Source organism: Xiphophorus maculatus, chromosome 8, assembly GCF_002775205.1.
Source record: "Xiphophorus maculatus strain JP 163 A chromosome 8, X_maculatus-5.0-male, whole genome shotgun sequence".
NCBI lineage: Eukaryota > Metazoa > Chordata > Actinopteri > Cyprinodontiformes > Poeciliidae > Xiphophorus > Xiphophorus maculatus.
Genome location: NC_036450.1, coordinates 18,890,813 through 18,911,294, shown reverse-complemented (window position 1 = coordinate 18,911,294; position 20,482 = coordinate 18,890,813). Strand labels below are relative to the sequence as shown.

General features: G+C 39.2%; 1 protein-coding gene across 4 annotated transcripts; it reads right to left on the bottom strand.

Annotated features, from left to right (window-relative positions):
• Nucleotides 1–362: 362 nt before the first annotated feature.
• LOC102233746 (calmodulin-regulated spectrin-associated protein 1-B-like) lies at nucleotides 363–18,707 on the bottom strand. 4 transcript variants are annotated; one of them, XM_023338655.1, is made up of 20 exons: nucleotides 18,351–18,707; nucleotides 17,706–17,911; nucleotides 12,542–12,804; nucleotides 11,757–11,918; nucleotides 11,592–11,672; nucleotides 10,923–10,955; nucleotides 9,814–9,955; nucleotides 8,902–9,041; nucleotides 8,174–8,270; nucleotides 7,872–7,998; nucleotides 7,390–7,469; nucleotides 6,853–6,937; nucleotides 4,476–6,708; nucleotides 3,631–3,767; nucleotides 3,314–3,522; nucleotides 3,110–3,172; nucleotides 2,745–2,832; nucleotides 2,529–2,650; nucleotides 1,857–1,975; nucleotides 363–1,727 (listed from the first exon to the last, which is right to left on the bottom strand). In XM_023338655.1, exons 2-20 carry the CDS (start codon nucleotides 17,908–17,910, stop codon nucleotides 1,437–1,439), a joined length of 4,677 nt encoding a protein of 1,558 aa, XP_023194423.1. In that variant the 5' UTR covers nucleotide 17,911; nucleotides 18,351–18,707; the 3' UTR covers nucleotides 363–1,436. The 4 variants fall into 4 exon arrangements, with proteins under 4 accessions (XP_023194423.1, XP_005798721.1, XP_023194424.1 ...); XM_005798664.3 differs by lacking the exon at nucleotides 3,110–3,172; XM_023338656.1 differs by lacking the exon at nucleotides 10,923–10,955.
• Nucleotides 18,708–20,482: the final 1,775 nt, after the last annotated feature.

Sequence of the window (20,482 nt, the reverse complement as noted above, 5' to 3'; positions counted from 1 at the left end):
TTCCACCTCATTTATGCACAACTGCATGTTGTTCTTACATAATGGACGTATTAAGACAACACAGGGCCAGATTTAAAGGGTTATGAACAGTTTGTCAAGGCACTTTATAAACGACCAAAAGCTTCTTTGTTCTTTATTTTAATTTGACTTCTCCCTTCTATCTGCTGTTTTGATTTTGTCACTTGTATGTTATCGAAGCGATATATCCCTCACAAACACAACCATTACTACCATTACATGTAGTTAAGATTGAATAGGTGTTATTAGACTCAGACTGAGAGATCTGTATCGGAAGAATAGAAATAATGTTTCTGTTTTATAAGGAACTGATACAACCTGGTCCAATTTTAGCAAGAAAAATGTACCTAGTTGCACTTTATTATATAATCTCAAAATAAATAAACACAAAATATATAACTAAAATCAGACATAACATTTCTTCAACATAATAAACTTTAAAATAGTGCCTACTGTTTTTTTTAGTAAACAGAACTTGTACATAATGTACAGAAAATACTGTTCAAAAATGTACAAAATGCAGCAAACAAATACTGTATATCAAGTATAGTGCAGGTTTTTTTCCCAAACAGTATACCAATACTGACAACTGGTCATTAGCAGGTAATAGCTGTGCCATGTAATAACATGTAATAACAAAATATGAGCAGCAAACAGCTTTGCGAAATAACTTAGTTGTTTAGATTAATGGATTATTTAGTTTATGAATTATCACACACAAATGGTATAGCTTAATGCAGTCCAAAAAATACTATATGTGTAGGATGAATAGTAGAATGTTTTCCTTACTGTGGAACCAATATTTCTGGTTCTGTTCTCTTGTGTGACAACAGCAAACAGGTCCAAAATTATAAGAAAAAATAAAAATAAATAAATTAGTAGTTAAGATTTAAAGCATAATCATCAGAAAGATGAACCCTATCCCACCAGTCATTCACACCTGCAAACACACTAAACCGGACGAATACTACCACCATTTATCTCGTACATACTCTCAAAGTATCTTCAAAGTTCCTTCTTTATAAAAGCAGATACAGTCTCGCGGAATCTCCGTAGATTTTTTATTTTGCTTTTTTTATGCGAAGCTGAGCCAGCGAACTTTGATGACTTGCCTCGGTTCATCACAGCCTGCCGTAAGCTGCACTTTGTGTCGGTAGCATGTTTGCTTCTGGGAGGAGATTCAGCGGGATAAGACTTGGTGACTTCAGGTTATGATGAAATTAAATTATCGAAATGTGACATGCATAAGAACCGGGTAATAAAATGAAAACAGCGAGTACAGTGAGTTGGTGAGTTGGTACTCACACTGCCACAGACCATCTAGCTCTCTCTCTAATCCCGTCAGTCTTCTCCAAGATGTTTGGGTCCTGCCCAACTGTAGCTTATTAAACACAGACAGTAAAGTGTGAAAGTCCCGCTCATTTTCTGCGAGCGCTCCCTGGTCTCCTGATCTGCCACAGGTGATTGTGGATGGTCAGAGCGTCCACGCTAACGGACACGGTCTTGGCGGGGATCACGGTGAACTGCTTGCGGTCTGAGTTGTACTTGTACAGTTTGTCGATCATCTTTTGCGTGATGGCACGCGGCCCAATGCCTGTGTACTTGATGATCACCTCGGTGTCTGGTGAGTACATGTAAATGGCGCGAAACTGACACCCGCCGTCGCGGAAGAGGATGAACAGGTGGTTGGATTCACACTTTTCCAACTCCTGGGAAACACAAACAAGAGTTTCAGTCTGGGCGTATAACAAGAAATTGTCGGGAATGCAACAAAATGCATGGAGATCACAAAAGTTTTAGGTGCGCAGCTTGGATTGACCCCAGGAGATTTCACTGACCTCAAGGGTGACATTTTTCTGGACCTCATTAACTTTTCCAGCCAGGCAGCAGTGGGCGATGGCATTGATGATGATTGGCTTGTTGGATTTTGAGCTCGGCTCCTTGAAGAGTTTAGGACCTTTAAGCAAACAAAATGTTATTTAATTTTTTTTAAAAAGTTTGTACTTCTAAATGTCCTCAATAATTTGGATCAGACTTTTTATATAAATGTAACTTTTGTTTTTGAGATACAGTGACTGCTGTTTTTGTAACGCTTGCTGTGCTAATTGGGCAAATTGCTAAGTAAAAATCCTAAAGTCAGATTACAACAAGTGTAATTATTTTTGTAGTTTTAAAATATTAGATAAGTCCAATTTTCCAGTGACTTCTCTCTAACAGCAGTGTGACATAACCTCTACAGCAGGAAGCCTACCGAAAATTGCTCTTCTTTTTCATTTTGTTCCATCAACTCATCATTGGGCCAAAAAGCTTCACTGAGAGTACATTTAAATCTTCCATTCACTGTGACCTTAAGTACCACCTAATGTCAAATCAAAATGTAAGAGGGATATTGGATGCTGCTCATAGCAACCATCTCTCGCCAGTAGAATCACTGGTAATGAATAATTACTTTAGGAATCTTTCTTTTACTTATCAGTATAATCCTTCTGAATTTCGGCATTTCTGCTCACCATTGTACTCCACTGAAGTGATGGATGAGGCTATGGAGCCGTTCTCCCAGTCCCGATCCATGTTCCTGCTGGAAGCTCTGCTCAACATGGGGAACGAATCCACAGAGCACACAGATGGAGCCCTTGTTGACACGTTAAACACAAGTCAATCGGATAAGCACAAGGATACGCAAGATTTAGAATCTGATTAGTGAATTTTCAAGCACAAGTTCTTACCTGTTTGAGTCTGCCCCGCCAGAGATAACGCTGTCTGCATCCATTGCTAGGGAAAGTGTTGATCCACGATGACTGAAGCTTAAATCAGCTACAAAGAGTGAGAGAAGGTAGCATCAGTGAATTTTACAGTTCACATTTGATTGCCCTCATTCTGTTCCTAAACTACGGAACAGTTAGAACAAGTAGTCATTTTGAACGATAAGTTACACCAAATATCCATTGAACAAAAAACAATAAGCACATATAGCATATATACATGTATGAATGTATAGTTTATATAGTTTGTTTTTTTGTTTTGTTCATTTTTGCTTAATAAGTTGTACATGCTTGTTTGACATTATGCAGAGCAGGTTAGAGACATTCACCTCCCCTGCTGGCTGCTCCTGAACTTTGGTTTTTCATTAACATAGACACCTTCAGAGAATCACCTGTGTGACACACATGCACACATTTACAAGAGGACACAGCAAGCACACAGGACACTAAAGCCAACCAAGCCATAATTAAAAAAACATGTAAACAAATCTAAACAACATACAATACTTTGTAAGCCCCAACAATGGTCTTACGTGTGGTGGATCCTTTAGGAAGGCTGCTGGAATATCCCCGGTGCATTGATTTGGGTCTGTTCCCGCGGGGTTTGGTCTTGGTGCGGGGCTTGACCAGACCCTGCTCTTCCATAAGGGCTTCCTGCTTCCGCCGCAGATACTCCTGTTTAATAAGCTCTCGACGGGCCTTCTCCTCCTCCTTACGAATTCGCTCCTCCTCCGCCTTACGCCTTGAATAAACATCATAACAGTTAAGGCTTCCTATTTTATTTTTTTCGTGAAACAGTCCAAGGACAAGCTATGTTATTTTTTGTGCAGGAGTCTTGGCCAGAACATACCGTGCCTCGTCACGTTTGATCTCGCTCTCTGCTTCTTGCTGCTGTTTGCGGTGTCTCGCCTCCTCAGCTTTGCGCTGCTGTTTGAGGAGGAAGGCAGCACGGCGTTTTGCCATTTCATCCTCTGCCTTCTCATCGTCCTGTTAAATTGTAAATAGATAAGCGTGCCTTGAGAAATTATTTTTTTCCCCCTTGAACCTTTTCTCATTTTATCATGTTACAAAGACAAATGATTCATGTAATAGAACAATACAAAATAGCTCTGGAAGTGGAAGGAAAATTACATAAATATTATAAAAACAATCATTTTTATACTTATTGTTTAAGTATAAAAATTGTAAAAGTGTGATGTGCATTTGTATTCAGTACCCTTCTGTCTATACATCCACTGTACTTAAAATTAGTGCAACCATGTGAGCTAATAAGGCATTTGCTTAGTGTAATTTATTTTCAGCATAAAATCATCTGTGTCTGTTGGCCTAGTCAAAGGTCATGGCCTAAATTAAGAATGCAAAGAAAAAAAATGAAGTCTCCTCTCTCTAGATGTGCAGAGTGTACAGACATGCTTCAAAATACTTAATCAAGTATACCTCGACTCTGTATTAGGTCATGGTAACTGAATATAAATGCACACAACTCATTCAAAGTTTATTTTTGAAAACCTCTTTTCCTATTCTTTCTACATCACATGCATTACATGACGGTTTATCACAAAAATCCTAATGCAATGCATGTTTGTAGTTACAGATGAACAAATAGTAAAAAGGGAGATCTAAAGGGCTGTGAAGACGAGGCTCTTTACATGTCATTGCACCAGACAAACAAAAGCAACAACATTTTGGATTTACCTTAAAGAAGAAGCCCAGCACTCCTTTCTGCTCTCCTTCTGCTGTGCCGTCTGTGATATCTGCACCGCCATCCTCCACTGGATCCTTGACCACTGACAGGTCAACCTCGATCAGCTGACTCCTGATCCTGCCGCTCTCATCGACGTCGACATTCTGTTTGTTGTAGTTGGTGGTTTGTTCTTCTTCTTCCTCTGCATCCTGTGATGCAGATTCAGACGTCTTGGTAATAACTGGTGGGTCTTGCGATTTCAGTTTGTCTGATAAGTGCACATCTCCGTCTCCGTTGCTTTCATGGACTCTGAAGGTAGAGTTCCTCTGAACCCTCTGAACTCCAGCTGTCTCCAGTTCTCCATCATTACATTCTCTTATAGAAATGTCACTATCTGGGAGTGGCTTGGTGGATTTGGTTAGGGCAGACTTGTTATTTGCTTTATTTTGTTTGCGTTCTGCCGCTTTACTGCGCTGGCTGGAACTGAGTTTGGGGGGACGGCGAAAAGGCATCGAAGTGCTGCTGCCAATATCTACAAAGTGAACTGCAAAGGATCTTGAGTCTGAGGTAGAGGATACTGTTTGGGGTGTGTTGGAGTCTATCCCAGAATCTGTGCTTTTCTCTGTTTGTGTATGGTCTGGTGGTGAGACAACACTTTGCTTCATTAGAAGATCTTGCTGAAGGGAAAGCTGCATCATCTGTTGCTGGATGGAGCTAATAGCTTGATTGAGCAGGTCTATGGAGTTTGAACATTCGTTGAAATCCGGTTCAGAGCGATTACTCTGGGTAAGGGTGTTCCAGCTGTCGTCTCTTGTTATTGTCCTCCTGTCTGTTTGACTTTTCAGAGAATCGAGACAGGAATCGTCTTTACAAGCTTGGATCTTTGCTTTCCTCCTCTCTGCAGCTGTTGATCCAGAAGATTCAAGGGAGTGTTTCATAGGTAAAGGAAGTGTGTCGCTCCTCCCTCCACCCTTTTTAACAATGTTCAAAAATGCAGCTTTCCCAAGCTTTAGTCTCTGCTTAGCATTCAGGGCATCCATCTTCTTCTTCTGATATTCTATTGCACGCCTCTGCTCTTCCAGCTGCATGTGAAGCTGTAGCAGCTCTGAAGGCACAACCGGACCAGCCATTATATTCTTCCCCAACATGGTGCTAGGCTCCTTCCCCTGCCACTGAGGGAGAATCTCAGAACCATCCGGCGTAGTCTTTTGGGAGCTGCTCGTACTTGAGTATCCATCACGAAGGCCAAGTTTAAGCAGCTTTCTCTCTGCAAAGCTGGTCATCTTGATTCCCGCGCTGCCCGAAGCACTGCAGCTGCTTGCCCACGACACAGTGCTGGGACAAGGACTTGAACGTCCGCTTGCATCTTCCTTATCCTCATGCTCACTTACCTTCAAGTCTTCTCGAAGCTTTGCTGACTCAACTTCTCCGTCTCCGAATTCTGCCATGTTGCCCTCAAATAAACAATTCCCCCTCAGCGTCTTCTCCAGCTCTCTCTGATCATCCTCATCATCTTCCTCAAGGTCTGCAATATCTGAATCAGAGTCATGCCCTGCCTCTACCATTGTGGTATGTGGAGTCTTCTCTGGTTCGAAAGCCAGGTGAAGAAAAAAGCCTGGAGACTCTGAGCTACCAACTGACCCATCTGTACGGGGTCTGGAAGTACTGGGAACTGAATCAACCACACAGAGTTTCTTTCTTGAAGAGAAAGGAATATTTGTAGTTCTTGTTTTGACAGCTACTGCCCTGCTGCAACTCTCCCCACTTTCCTCCTGCTTGTTGAGCGATATACCCTTCTCCTTGGCTGGCTTAGGGATAATTGGCATCAAAGGCTCCAGATAGTAGCTGTCTGTCTGACAGTCAAGAGCAAAGGGGCTTGCATCGTGACGGAACACACAAGAGCCATCGGAAGCCCTGGTGGACGATGTTAATTTCTGCGCTTCCAGCTCATCCTGCTCCATGTCACTGCCAATTCGGTGTCGAGAAAAACCAGATGGGTGAATAACAGAAACCAGTTCCTCCTCCTCTATTTCCTCCTCTTCGTCTTCTATGCGCATGTGACTGAGCAGACTTTGGCCACTAAGTCGGTACTGAGGCAGACTGGACCCCAGCATGTGTTTTGGGGTTATGCTTATGATGTTAGAGGCCAAGCTGTCCTTGCTTATGGTGCGAGCGAGGCTAATGCTGTCTGCGTCGTCCTCCTTGGCAAAATGCACAGCATGTGGCACTGGTTGGGACAAAGGTCTAACAGGGAAAAGGGACGCCATGAGTTTTACAGAATAAAAAAAGGCAATTGTTGAACAATTGAATTTGTACACCCACTTCTACTGCTGCCACAAACTGAGAACTGCTTTTATCAGACATAAACAGAAGTAATCATAGCATCACCTTGTCCTTCTTTCTGGCCACGCCACTATTGAGTCCTGGTGTTGTCCATCTGTTCGCGCCATTGAGTTTGACCTTTTTCTCAAATCTGTGAGGAGCAAATATTAATCATATTCAAGGAACTATTTGACAAATTTGAAAAATTGATAGCAAATCATTTTAAATTTCAAGTCTGGAGTCTTCAAACAAATTCACGTCACTATTCACACAAGTAGTAACTAGTTAGCAGTAAATACAAAGGAACAGAAGAAAGATACATTGAAGACCATCAGGGTCTAATGACCCTTTATGTTCTCACTCAGGAGCAAAACCAAGATGCAGTTCCTTCATGAAATATTATGACGACAAGATTTTTTTTCCTGAGTTTATCACTGTGCAACCAAAAAATTTAATATACTTTAATAGTATTGTATGAGAAGGATCAATGCTAAGTAGCAGACAATTGCAAAGTAGAAAAGAAAGATACAGTTCTTGTCCCCAACAGTCTACAATTATTAAAATATGGGGGAGCAGAATGTGCACCAATATGATTTGTACTACCTGAAGTGCTCTTCTCAACCAAATTTTGTCTCTGTCTCAGTGGCAGTAATGAATGAGATGGACTAGAGGATGATGTGGCGCTGAGAAAGAAAAACAGAGTAAATCAGTATTAGATTAAAGTTATTTTAAATACAAATTGTCTTAAACAAATTTCTGTAGCCATAATCCTACTAATGCAACATCTGTTTACAAACAGACTTTTGGTCCAGTTGTATTTATTGGTGTATTACTGTCCTGAATAGTAGGACAGTTGCTTAGTTATGTAGTGTGTCGATAAAAAGCAACTACTGAATATGTACAGTATATTACGTATACAGTATAAATTTGAAAGCCTATTTTTAGCAATAAATTAAAGATGTCACAGTTTAGACAAGATCATGCAAACATCCAAATGGTCCAGTTCTAGTAGAATTTCCTATACAAAAAAATCCACACAATGGTACTAAATAATATTTGTTATTTAAGCATTTTTGGCTTAATACCTTTGGTCATTTGTGGAGGTTGTGGTCAAGATGTCCACTGAGTTTGATGAAGGCATGAAGCTTCGTTTAGTGACATTTGAGACAGGTACATAGGACCGAGAATGTTTGGGCTGCAGCAGCACTCTCACTAAAAAATAACACAAAAGGGGAAAAAAAAAACACACACACAAACAAAACACAAAAAACACCTATTTGAGTCAGGGTGACAACAAAAATAAAAGATAATGCTTTGTCTTGCTTTAAGATAAATTAATTTAGTTACATAAGCCAAAACAAATCTATCATGTAAAAAAATATCTTACCATCTTTGACATCCTGAAGGTCTCTGGGATGTACAAAGTCAGGCTTCACATTTTCAAACCACCAGAAAAGCTCAGCAATGAAGACCATAACATTGTTCTGAATGACAAAAAACATACAATGTGATAGGTGTTAAGAGATACACATGACTAGGAGTCTCAGAGTCTCTACCTTTAAATGAAGCTGTTCATATTTTGTTGAAGACAGTGACAAACTGATCTTGTGCTCATTGCTTAAGATTTTCAACATCAGATCAGTGGACCAAAAGCAGGTGGGGCATTGTAATAAGCAAAAGAATAACTGCAAAACATGTTCTCTGGTGATAGACAGCTTATAAGGAGAGCAGCAAAGTTTTAAGAAGACATATTTTATATCTGAAAACCAAATATTTATATAACTACAGCTACGATTTGCATTATTTTTACATTACATAGCTGAAAATGACCACATCCATCCATTTTCTATGTGACCATAGAGAAGGAGGCGGCTATTTCCAGAAGTCAAGAAATTAAAAGTGGGAAAAATCCAGTTTTTTGTCAATCTGTCAAAGTGCAACACAGAGATGCATAGCACGTACAACAATGTGCACATATACAGTACAAACCTAAAGCTAATGTAAAGTGGCCAGTCAATCTAATGAGCCCTCACATGCACATGGAAAACATAGAGACTGTGGACTGGAAGGACTCAGTTAGGACTCAACAGTGCCAACATCTGTTTGTCTGGTTACCTTCAACACAGGTGGTGAGTAGAACAGATCCTCTGGGTTCAGGAAGAAGCACTTGTTCAGATACTCACTGGAAAACTCCTTCAGCAGCTGGATGTTGTACATGCTGTCTGCTATGGAGGGAACTTCCTTTAAGCAGATATCTGCACCCAACACAACAATAATTGTTAATATCAAATGGCCTATTTATTAGGACAATGTCTTTGTTTTTTATTTCAGACATTTGCATTTTGGAAGATGCCCTTACGTCATACACTGTGGGTTTCATCATCCTGGGTTTTTTAGGGTTTTCTTTTCTGTTTGGATTTTGAACATTTTCTTATGGTTTATGCTCAATAACTCTTAGCATATTCAGTTAATGTCCTTGTGTTCATTATTGCTAGTGTGTGGGTGTGGATTTTGCTACTGAGGGAAGAGGATTCCAAGTTAGATATTAGCTATAAATTAACTATAAAATCAAAGTAGAGGAAGAGAAGCTATTTATAAGGAAACTGTTCTATACAAGCATGTTGGATGTTTATTAGGTTTTCTACAACACAAAGCTAATGTTCAGTGGCTGCCTGGTCATTTCACTGTATTGATAATTTTGCACTTCTGTGTCTGATTTTCTATCAACTCTTAATCATTTTTATTTTTATTTTAAATTAATGATGGCATGTTTTACAGCGACTCTTATCTCACATGGCGTGATGTACAAATTAAGTTTATCTCTGCTCATGGCAGAAGAATTAAAATAAAACGTTTCATATTATAGGTTTAAAAGAAAAATTGTAATCAGCTCTAATCAGTATCAGCAGAACATCAGCTATAAATCTCTGATTGATGGATCTACTTTATTCTAAAGGGAACATTTTCAATCTTGTTTCTAATCAAGAAGAGAAAAACTATTAAAAAAAATAAAACAACCCCTCTAACCTTCGAGTTTAACAACTTCTGGGCAATAGAAGTGGATCACAGCAAGCAGGGCTGTGCCGTCGTTCACATCCTTCAATATGTCTTCCACCAAGGGGAAGTGCTGCAGAGTGCGACCTGAAAGATGATCTCTGCGATACCGCACCTACGGAGCAGGACAGCATCCAAGTTTACAAAATGAACACAAGCTTATTTGATCAAACAGAAAACCACATACACACTCGTCACACACAGACACAATACACCTCACTTTGTGAACACTCCTCTGCCTCATTTTAACATGCATAGTGTGCAGCAGACGTCCGAAAGTGAATCTTACTACTTTATGGCATTCATATAATTTATGATTTTTATTTATCATGTAATTTAATTTATATCAAATCAGTTGGAGATTTTTGTCATTTTGGTAGGTGCATTGTGTGTCTGTTATTTTAGTGTCTGCCTTCACCTATAGGAACTGGCATGACGTCAGCAGTATATAGTTATAATGGTGAATTACTGAAAACAACATTTAGAGTTAACGGAGATAAAAGGGAGAGACGTTTAAGGTTAAAGTGAAAAACAAAGGGGTCAGTGGTGAGTACGTTACCACACGAGAGAACTCCACAGGCTCCAATAAACAATGGGCCAGAGCATGCCATAAATCAGGCTGGTGAGGGAAGACCAAAATAATTTGGTGGACGTTAACAATGGAATGAAACATGCAGTGAGTGGAAATGTGGAGCCATCTGAAAATGTGCTTTATGCATGCTGCTTGACAGTATCAATGTGTTTGAAGTGAACTGAAGTTCCTCTCTGTGAGAATATGTTAACGGGGGGCAGATGACTGTAGAATAAATAGCTACAGAGTTTCAAAATGAAAGCTAACCAACAGAGAAAGCAGTTTCATGCATTGGTTGCTTCTTGTTTTGCCACTAGGTGGCACTAGATATTTTCCCCTGTGCATACTAAAGTGTTTCTATGACAAGGTGTTTTAGTCATTATGCTTTCTTCTTCTTAACTCTCTTCAAAGTTTATTTTAATGTAACTTTCCAAGTGTGAAACATACGTACACAACAGCATTCAACTCAGACACACATACAAACACAAGGATAGCAAACATTTACACTTACAGGTACAAGCTTCCAGTACCATTTGGAGGGAGACTAGTTTCCAAGAGGCACACAGGGAGGAAGGTTAATGGGACACAAACAAGAAGAGCAGCAGACAAGTAAAAGGTCAGATACTGGGACACCGAATCAGAATTACCTCCTGTTAGACAGGAGATAGGTCTGATAGGAATGGATATGGAAAAGGGTTAGACTGAAACATATCACAAACAACGTCATTTTAAGCACAGTTAGCAACAAATATTGCAGAAATTCTCAACAATCTAGAAAAAATGCATAACTTAATTAATTTATGTAATTCAAAACTCTGTAATAGTTCAAGTTCATGACAGATTTCAAGTGTTTATTTCTGGCAATTATCACCAGAAGCTAATCTCAAATTCAACTTCACTTGTATGTTCCTGCCTGTAGCTGAAAGCATTTTATAGAAAATGGCTGAGTGTGGCATATGGGATTGTATCATAAAGGAACACACAAGAAAAACAGAGAATAAAAGCACAACAGGGGGATCAGACACTGACACAAGTGTCCACAAACCAGCTATGACAGTTCACAAAGTCAACAAGACCATTATATTCAACAAGCATAACTACATTTCCAAAGAAAAATACTATTTAACACACCAAGCCTTTTAATCGCTTCAGTGAGATGAAGGCACAGAGATTTGTGTACCTTGTGGTGGCTGGGTGACTCCAGTAAGTGCTGCTTCATTTTACACTCTTTATCTGTTAGCTCCCTCATTTTTATGGTAATCTAATGTGAAAAAAAAAATTGTGTAAGTTGAAATTATTCAAAGCATTCAAAAATAAAAACAGAACAGATCTGATTGATTAAAACCTTGTTAATCCAAAGGAGCATAGCCTCTTCCAGGTTGTAAGGAAGCTCTTTGGAGGCACTGATGTTCGAAAAGCGTTTGACACACGACACCACCTTCTCTATGCTGATCATTTCCACTGTGTAGGCCATCATCAGAGCATCAATGAGGTGGATGTGGGCACTCTGGGAAAAGAAAGAGATTTGGATTTTGTTTTTCTTAATAATTATTCAGAATATGAAGTAGAATGACAAAGAATTTCATTTGTTTCAACTTCTAATTGCTGCCTCAGACTCTTAAGTGCCTCTATTGGAGAAGAAACACATCCATTTACTAAGAAGACATTATTCTCTGTGTTTGTTTCTCAACCAGCTTAGATGACTGTGTGTTTTCACAACTGTGGGGGATCTAACTAACATCTCCCTGGAAAGGATTCCCATTAAATAAATATGTTGCACATTGTGCCTCATAAATATTTTTGTGCAGACACTAAATCCAACAAAACTGTCACATCAGATGTTAAATTATTTACTGCAACATTCTAGGCCTGTATTTGTATGATGAAAGCAGCTAAAAGCCAAATGGCAAATTTTAACATCCAGATTCTCTCCAGGTCTCCTACTTTTGTGCCAAACTTCTCTCTGTCATGGAATAAAACATGCCTGGACAAGTTAAGTTTATAAAACAAATTCTAAAATGCTCATAGTAAACAAATAATTTCTAATTCAGACACGTCAGGCCATTTTCTTAGGCTTGTTGTAGCTGTCACAGCTTTTTGTTATTGCAGCTTTCAGAAGGAGGCACCGACCATTTTAATGGGAGACGAGCTGAGATCTATGTCAGACACTGGTGTGCTGTTGGTCTCCAGGACATAGATCCCTTTTCTGGACAGGGCCTGGATGACCGACTGGTGGCTTTGGAGGTAGGCGGCCTGTTCAGCGGGAAGGATGAGTCCGCACACACGGTTGTAGAGCTCTCCAGACAGCAGCAGGTGGATGATGGGGGGCTTGATGTGCTCCTGCTCATACTGGTCGGTATAGAATGGGTCTCGAAGATCTGATGGGATGTGATCTGGAAAGCAGTCACAATGACATGACACTTGAATTTCTCATGTTTTTATTGCCTCCTTTATCACCATCATTCATGCATCTTTTTTTTCTTTAGGGTTAACGGTGTTTACTAGTTACTCATGTTACATAACCACAAAGCTTTCAGTGCACGGACTATAAAGGTATTAGACTGTCTGGAGGGGGAAAAAAAACACAACCCTAGGACAAACTCAGATGCTGAACATGTCAGCTCTTCATGCTGTGAACCAGAGGCTTTAAGTCAATGAGTTAACGGACTTAGAGGTGATGTTTAAGCTGCTGTTTTCCTGCTTGTGGTCACAGACGTGGTGGCAGTTATTTTTATATGCCTCTGACTCGTTAATCCAGATTTGAAGCCTGCAGGACTCTCGACATTTAGCTTTCAGCACATTCGGTGCTGATGCAGACAGGTGGTGGCAAGAGCAGGGTTTTTTTTATGTTTTTATCTATTTACATTGCAAAGAAATAGAAACATTTTTTTTTCTGTTATTTTTTTTTAATTTAAACCCTTTTGTAAAATTCCTTTTGTTTTGTTTAACCAAAATCCTAACTATGAACAAGCATGGCAAATAACCTTTGGCTCTGTATGAAGAAAATGGATAATATTTGGTAATGCTCAACACTTGCCTCTACACAAACTAAATAACCAAAAGAGGGCAGAGCCTTTTCAAAAGTAAATAAACAGCAAGATTGGGACTGAACAGCAGAACTCTGTGAAGACTCAGCTGTGCGTTTCACAGCCTGCTGCATGCTTGACATGGTCTATACCACAATTTCCTTCTCACTCAGTGCTGAAGTCATTATGTGTGCGTGAGCATCCGAGATCATGTATGAAACTGCTCTTTGCACACTACATCAGGTCGGATTAAATCTGTCTAGTTTTGCTCCCGCTCCTCCTAAACCCACACCACTCTCTGTCCTGACTCTCCCTCGCCCTCAGCTGCCTTGAATGCCCCCTTGTCTTTCCTGGTTGCCGTGGTGATGGGTGATGAGACGGGAAATGCCAGCATGGCTAATAGTGGGGGCTGGGATGCTGTCCCATCTCCTGCTCATTTGATCATGTTATGGTATATGTGTGTGTTTAGACACGTTATGAGTCTAAACAAGAAGGGCGTGTGCGTGCGTGTGTGGCAAGAGGAACTATAAGGGTTGAGGGAGGAGCTCCTCTGTAATCTTTGCTGCTAATACTCCGTCAATATTATCCACCTGATCTAAGCATCACAGCCCACCCTGGTGAGCATGTGTGAGAGTGTGAGGGGAATTAAGAAAGGTTGTCTGTGTGTGGGTTTATACAGGGAAAGGCTTTGTTCCTATTCAGGCGCTCTGTCAGACAGGATGCAGGGATCTTGCTGACAGACGATGCAGGGCTTTCAGACTCTGGGCAATGCAGCAGAAAGATGCAGCTCTTCGATTCCAGTAAGAACACTATAATGGAAATACTTCCTGAAGAGCACAAGCTGAGAAAACAAAATCTTTACGATGCACGCATGGATACACCCGGGAGTCTGACCTAACAGAAAACAGTGGAAGGTTTAAAGCTTTTTCAGTTTGGATCAAGCTTTCAGTGTAGCTCAGGACAAATGTGTTTTTTTTATTTCCAAAATTATTAATTTAGTAGCTCTGGTACACTGTGTCTAATTTTCTACTTCTATTATGTTCAAAATAAATCAATATGAATCTGAATTTAATATGGTCATTGCACTCTTACTAAAAATCAGCACGATCTGGCTGCTGGACATTCAAAAACTATTAATAAAAAAAATATATAATCAAAATCAGATAAAAAAAATAATGGTGTTTATTTTACATTCTTGGACAAAATCTAGTAAAATAAGTCTCCAATGGTCAGGAATTAGCACGTTATGAGTCTAAACAAGAAGGCTTTGTTGAGCAGAACACAAGCCTTCAGGTCCAATCCCATTAAACACTTAAGCATGTGACTGGCTGACTCTGACTTTCACACCAGCTTAAAGACAACACAGTCCTCCCAGCACCACTGTGTCTGTGTGCAAGTTTGCACTTAAAGCTGATCAAAGTGGTTTTGGTCTTCTGTCCTGTTCAAATTAAACAAAGTCACTGAGGTTTATTTTGTTGATATTTGTTATATAATTGGCACTACAATGTTACTTTGCCAAGAAGAGATACGTTAAGTTATGAAATACAAAAACATTTCTCTGTTATGAGATTCAGAAAACAGCTTATATACCAAAAATGAACCTCTGTGAATGCCCCCTTGGTGAGAAATTATTCTAAAAACAACATAAAAAGCCAGAACACCATTTGCAGATGCAGTCAGGAACAAGGTAATTAGCTCCTGGGGACTCAACCCATAGTGTGGTGCAACGACAACCGGAATGTTTGACAGTGATGAATATAAGAGCATAAGAAAAACAAAGTAAAAACGTGGCAGGATCATGTTGTTCCATAGCTTTCAAAATGCACAATGTCCCTATCCATCTTGCCAAATTACTTAAAACGTTGCTAAAAGGTGCTAAATGCTAAATAGAGTAGCCATCACAAAAGCCTGATCTCAGGCTCATGGAGTGTTTACAAGCAGATCTGAAGGTGTGTGTGGGAGGAAGGAAGCTCTACCAATTATCAAGGAAATGTATGTAAACTTGACTACAAAGAAAATAATTTAAAAATGTCACTCGTTGTTCTGTGTGTTTTTTTAAGGAAATCTAACGTTTTTGACCATCCTAACTGGACTAAAAATTATAACGTGTATTCTGATTTAATTTCAGCAAAATGGAAAAAAAAAGTTTGATCTTTTTACAGTCTACATAAATACATAAAGCTTTAGTCCTCACTAACAAGCTGTGTATTTAGGGCTTTGTCTCCTTCTCTGTGTCAAGTTGCTGAGCTGTGCAAAGCAGAACTCCAGGAGGAAAGCCCCTCTTCTAGTATTGCTGAGTCACAAACTGAATGTCATAACAACTATTCTGCAACTTGAGGTCTGCCCCAGTAGCTGCTTCCAAATCCATCATTGTCTCACTGGGGTCCGTGAACAGCACCATTCACTTTGTGCTCAGACTGCACAGAGAGCAGACAGCGAGTGGCACAGAAACCCACATTAAAGGAGGCATTTCCTGTCATTTACTAACCAGTGTGGCCATGTGGTCATTTTTAATGTTTTAATAGACCTTAATCTGAGCCAGCAATGTTAATGATCTCTGCAGAAAAGATGCAGTCTGAGTTTTCAGTCCCCATTGGAGGTCATAAAAGCTGCATTCTTGGTATTGTTTGAAAAACTGACTCCTCATTTGATGGAAAAACAAAAACAAAATTAAATTACACCCAGCTATGAGTTATGAATAGGTGCATTAACACTTTACTTTATTTAAAAAGCAAGCCTTAGAAGCCTTAAAAATTGCAACATGACCCTTTCTGTTTTTGAAGACCTTTATCATTAAAAATAAAACGGGGCCTGGAATCAGCTGACACTGGGGTACAGTTCGGATAGGTCAGCAGTCCTTCACGGGGCAAAAACACAGAGAGACGAGTGTCTACATCACAGTAAGAGAAGACATCGATTCACAGATTAACCTATGAGGCGATTTAGCCGTGGCAGGAAACCTGAGCACACAGTGGGCGTACAGACGCTGCAAAATCAGTACAAGTTTCACCAGCAGATTCATATGTGGCAAACAAAAATATACTTTTAAGATTTAAAAATCTACATAGAAACAGCGCATAGTTAGTGTTGAGTAATACTCTTCAGGTAGTGGCTAAAGTTAGCCACTAGCTAATAAAACAAATCCTTAGGTATTGCCTGATTTAAAGTCTGCTTAACTGTCATTTATTTTCCTGTTTTTATTTGCTAATTAGTATTGTAGCCTGTCCTTGATTTAAGAAGTTTCTACAATGTCAAGTTTGTGATTTTTGTCAAAAACATAAATAAATAACCCATCAAAATGGCAAAAGGTTTTAATAAAAAAGCTTCGCAGCAGATGAAGTATACCCACCTATAAGTTGATTCTGTGTATTTAATTTTCCATCCCATATGATTGCTTCTTTTCATTTTAAAGTATCTACACGCAATAAACTACTGCATAGATAGAACAAAGTTTTCAAATAGCGTGAAGCATAATTTTTTGTTGATTGCAAACTGTCGTGTACCTTAATAACAGTCAATGAAAAATGTGATGCCAGGCTTACAAATAATAGCAATCAGTTGCTGGTTATTTTATTTTTTTAATAGTTCACTTAATTCTTTTTATATATTGTCATGTAACTTACAACCACAAATTACAGTGTACTTTATTCGACATCTGTGTTTGATGAATGTACAAAAGGCACTTTATAAATTTGAAGTTAAATTAAGATTTCCCTTTTTTTTATATGAATCTGAAAAGTGTGGCACGCATTAGTACAACCACTTCTTGCTGCACTTACAGCCGCACATCTTTTGAGATACTTCTCTAACAGTTTTTCACATAGGGTGACTGACCTGTTTGCCCCTTTTTTTTTTTTACGAAAAAAAAAGTTTTATTCCAATCAGATCAAATAAGAAGCTTGTGAAAACATTTCTTCTAAAGTCTCAATTGGATTTAAGCCTTGACTTTAACTTGGAAATTCTAGCATGCATACATACTTTGATCGAACCTAGTCATTTGTTGTTCTACATAGATGTCAAGGGTCATTTTTTTGCTGAAAGGTTAAGATTTTGCAGCCACTATTTCCCTGAACTTAGCTCCAACCACCTTCCTGTCAATCTTTAGCCCGTCTCTCCAACCAAGTGTGGGAAAAAAAAGTATTCCCACAGGCTGGAAAACCAGACTTTTTCATATATTTCTGAAAGAAAAATGACCTGCTCTCTTAAACAGACATATGATTGATTTAATAAGCACCTCTCAGTAAGGAGAGAAGAAGAGAGAACCTTACCGTGACCATAGGCTTTGGCAAACAACCAGCGGAGATTTGCTTCTATTTTGGCCCTGGCGCAGTCATAGAGCTTCAGCTGTACAACCTGAGCCTCCATGCTCTCTCCTACTTCTCCTCCTCCGCCGCCTCCATCATCCTCATCATCATCAGCTGCTGCTGCTACTGTTCTCCTCCAGGTGCTGTCCCTGCCAGCATTCACATCCATCCTGCAGGAAGAGACACAAAGATATCCCTGCTAGTGGAGGCAGAGAGCATTACATCATCGAAGAACAAAACAAGCAGGCCCATGGTTCACCTGCTTTTGGCGATGGAACAAAATAAAACACACCGGTTCACCTTGTCTCACCTTGTCTGGCTGTCAAGTCACTTTATTCCCCTGAGCCTTTTTAAATCCGACTCTAAAGCAGTTTCTATGAATATCGGATGGTGATGTGTCTGGTTGGAACGTCTACAAATGAGTGACAGTTTTCGTTTATAACCGATTACTTTTGAAAAAATACAGCCTTACAATAAACAGCAGTTTTAACGCTAGAAACAGTAACAGATGACTATCCGAACAATAATAAGCTCGAGTTGACGGTGTGTCGGATGGCTAACCTGCGATCACAGTCATTTTAAGCAGCATTTATATAAAGAAAGACTCACTTTTAGAGCACATTTGCGTCCTGTTGACAGCCTCAGCTTTTCGGGCAGGTGTAATGTTAAAACGTTGTCATTCTGGGCCTGGTTCCTCCAGTTTAACGGTGGAATAACGGGAGACTCCTCCCTGTTCAGCGATACAAATCTCCGGGCCTGTCGCTGGCAGTGGATGGTCGTTAATCCAATAATAAAAAATCTGAGTGGGAACCATTCAGGCGTCCGTCTTCGAGGAAAATTGAAAGCGTAAACACTGGCTGCTTCATTTTTTTGGAGCTGTCGTCGCTCCGGACAGAGGAGTAACGGGTCTACCGGTGCACGGGCAGCCCTGTTTGTAGGAGCCTGTCTCTATGGGGACGGGTGTTACCGTCAGGCTGCCTGCAATATGCCGACTCACCAGCTGGGGGCGCTGTTGTTTTACATACAGTGACCGCTCATAAATAGACAGTCGCACCTGATTTAGCGGCAATGCAACTAACTGCAGGTGTTGTTTGGGAAATGTTCCCACCACTTCTGCAACTTTAAAGACTGGCTACAGATTATGAACAGGATTTAGTTCGGATTTTGACTAAACCATTCCATTAAATACTTCCGCGTTCGTCCAAATCATCCAGTTGTGCTGAGTATAGGTGCTCTTCTTATCTTTCAGGTCTTTGTCAGACTCCAGTAGGCTTTCACCCAAGACTGTAGAGACAAATAAGTTACCTTTCTTATTTAGTGGTTTCTGAGAAAAGAAGAACTAATTACATTTGCACATACTAGTTTTACGTTTTATACTTCTAATAAAATGAAAAACCATGGTTCCTTTTTTTCTTCCTCTTACAGAACGTTGTGCAGTTGCACCATGACAATTGGCAAAACACTTGCCAATTGTCAATTTTGTCAATTTTGCACTCACCGTTTAATTATGTACAATAACAGATTTATGAAATTACTGTCAGATCAGTTTGAATATTCTTCTATCAAACTGACTTTCCTTATTGCTTTGTTTAAAACTTTACCTGAGCCAAATGCAGACATATTGTTAGCTTTAAATCATCAACATTGTGACACAAGCTATCAGCTTATTCCAGTTTGATTTTTTTATTATTCCAGTTTGAAACGTAAAAGCAAAATGTTTCTTTGAATCAAAGACAATCATTACCTTTATAAATTTATGTGTTGAGGAATAGATGTATATGTTTGGATAATTTCAGCATTGCTAGTGTGGAACTAAAGTTATTTTTGCGAGAAATGGAAGCGTTAAAGACATAATTGTTGTGTTGAAGTTAAATGTTTGTGTTTAAGAGAGACAACCAGAAGGGGGCGACATTTTTGCATTTACAGATAAATCTGGGTTTTGATTTCATAGCTGGATTAAACGTCTCCAACAATTTAGTTGGTGTTTCTGGCTGTTACACCTGTGGTGTTATTTATTCAAATTAGATGAAATTCAAAAAAAAAAAAAAAGTGAACTGTGTTGTTCCTCATAAAGTGAGACTGAGGGCTATAACTTCAAATGATAATTTAGAAAATAATCCAAAAAAAGAGTAAAATCAAATTTCACAGGATTTATTTTTCATGACTGTAATTAACAAACTAAGGCTCTTGTTTATTGTTTACCAGCACTTTCTTGCTCTTACTGTCTGTGCACCACATGAATCAACAAGTAACACCTGGTTATGCTCAGTTAGTGTATATCAAAATAAAAAAAACATATAAGAGGAAGACAGCAATATTACTTTTTAACTCTGAAAATCATGACTACTGAAAAACCACTATACATAAAACTACATCACCTGAAGATATCCCCCATAATAACCACATTCTAAGCCTATTCCTCTTAAAAACCAAACCATTATTGCACGTTTTTTTTCCCTCTTTATATTTGTGGTTGGAGCACATACTCCTAAATTTTATTTAATAAATTACATTTTAATTCATCTGAATTGAGCACTTTATGCCATGTAACTGAGGAATCCCTTGCATGGCTGTGGCAAACTTTGAATATTACTTCTGAAGACTTTTTTCCCTATTTCATTCCAGTTACATTTTTCTTGCCACTCTCACATAGGTTCCAGATTTGTAGAGTGAACAAGTGTAAGAGGACAGCCATTTCTTTTCAGTTTTGTCATACTCTTTTTTTTTTTCTTCTTTTTCTT

Excerpts from the sequence above, each read along its gene's own strand:
- LOC102233746 (XM_023338655.1), bottom strand. The coding sequence starts at position 17,910 with ATGGATGTGAATGCTGGCAGGGACAGCACCTGGAGGAGAACAGTAGCA. Across the intron at positions 11,673-11,756 it reads TGCTCCTTTGGATTAACAAG|ATTACCATAAAAATGAGGGA; the intron begins GTTTTAATCAAT and ends TTTTCACATTAG. Across the intron at positions 3,173-3,313 it reads TCCTAAAGGATCCACCACAC|GTGATTCTCTGAAGGTGTCT; the intron begins GTAAGACCATTG and ends TGTGTCACACAG.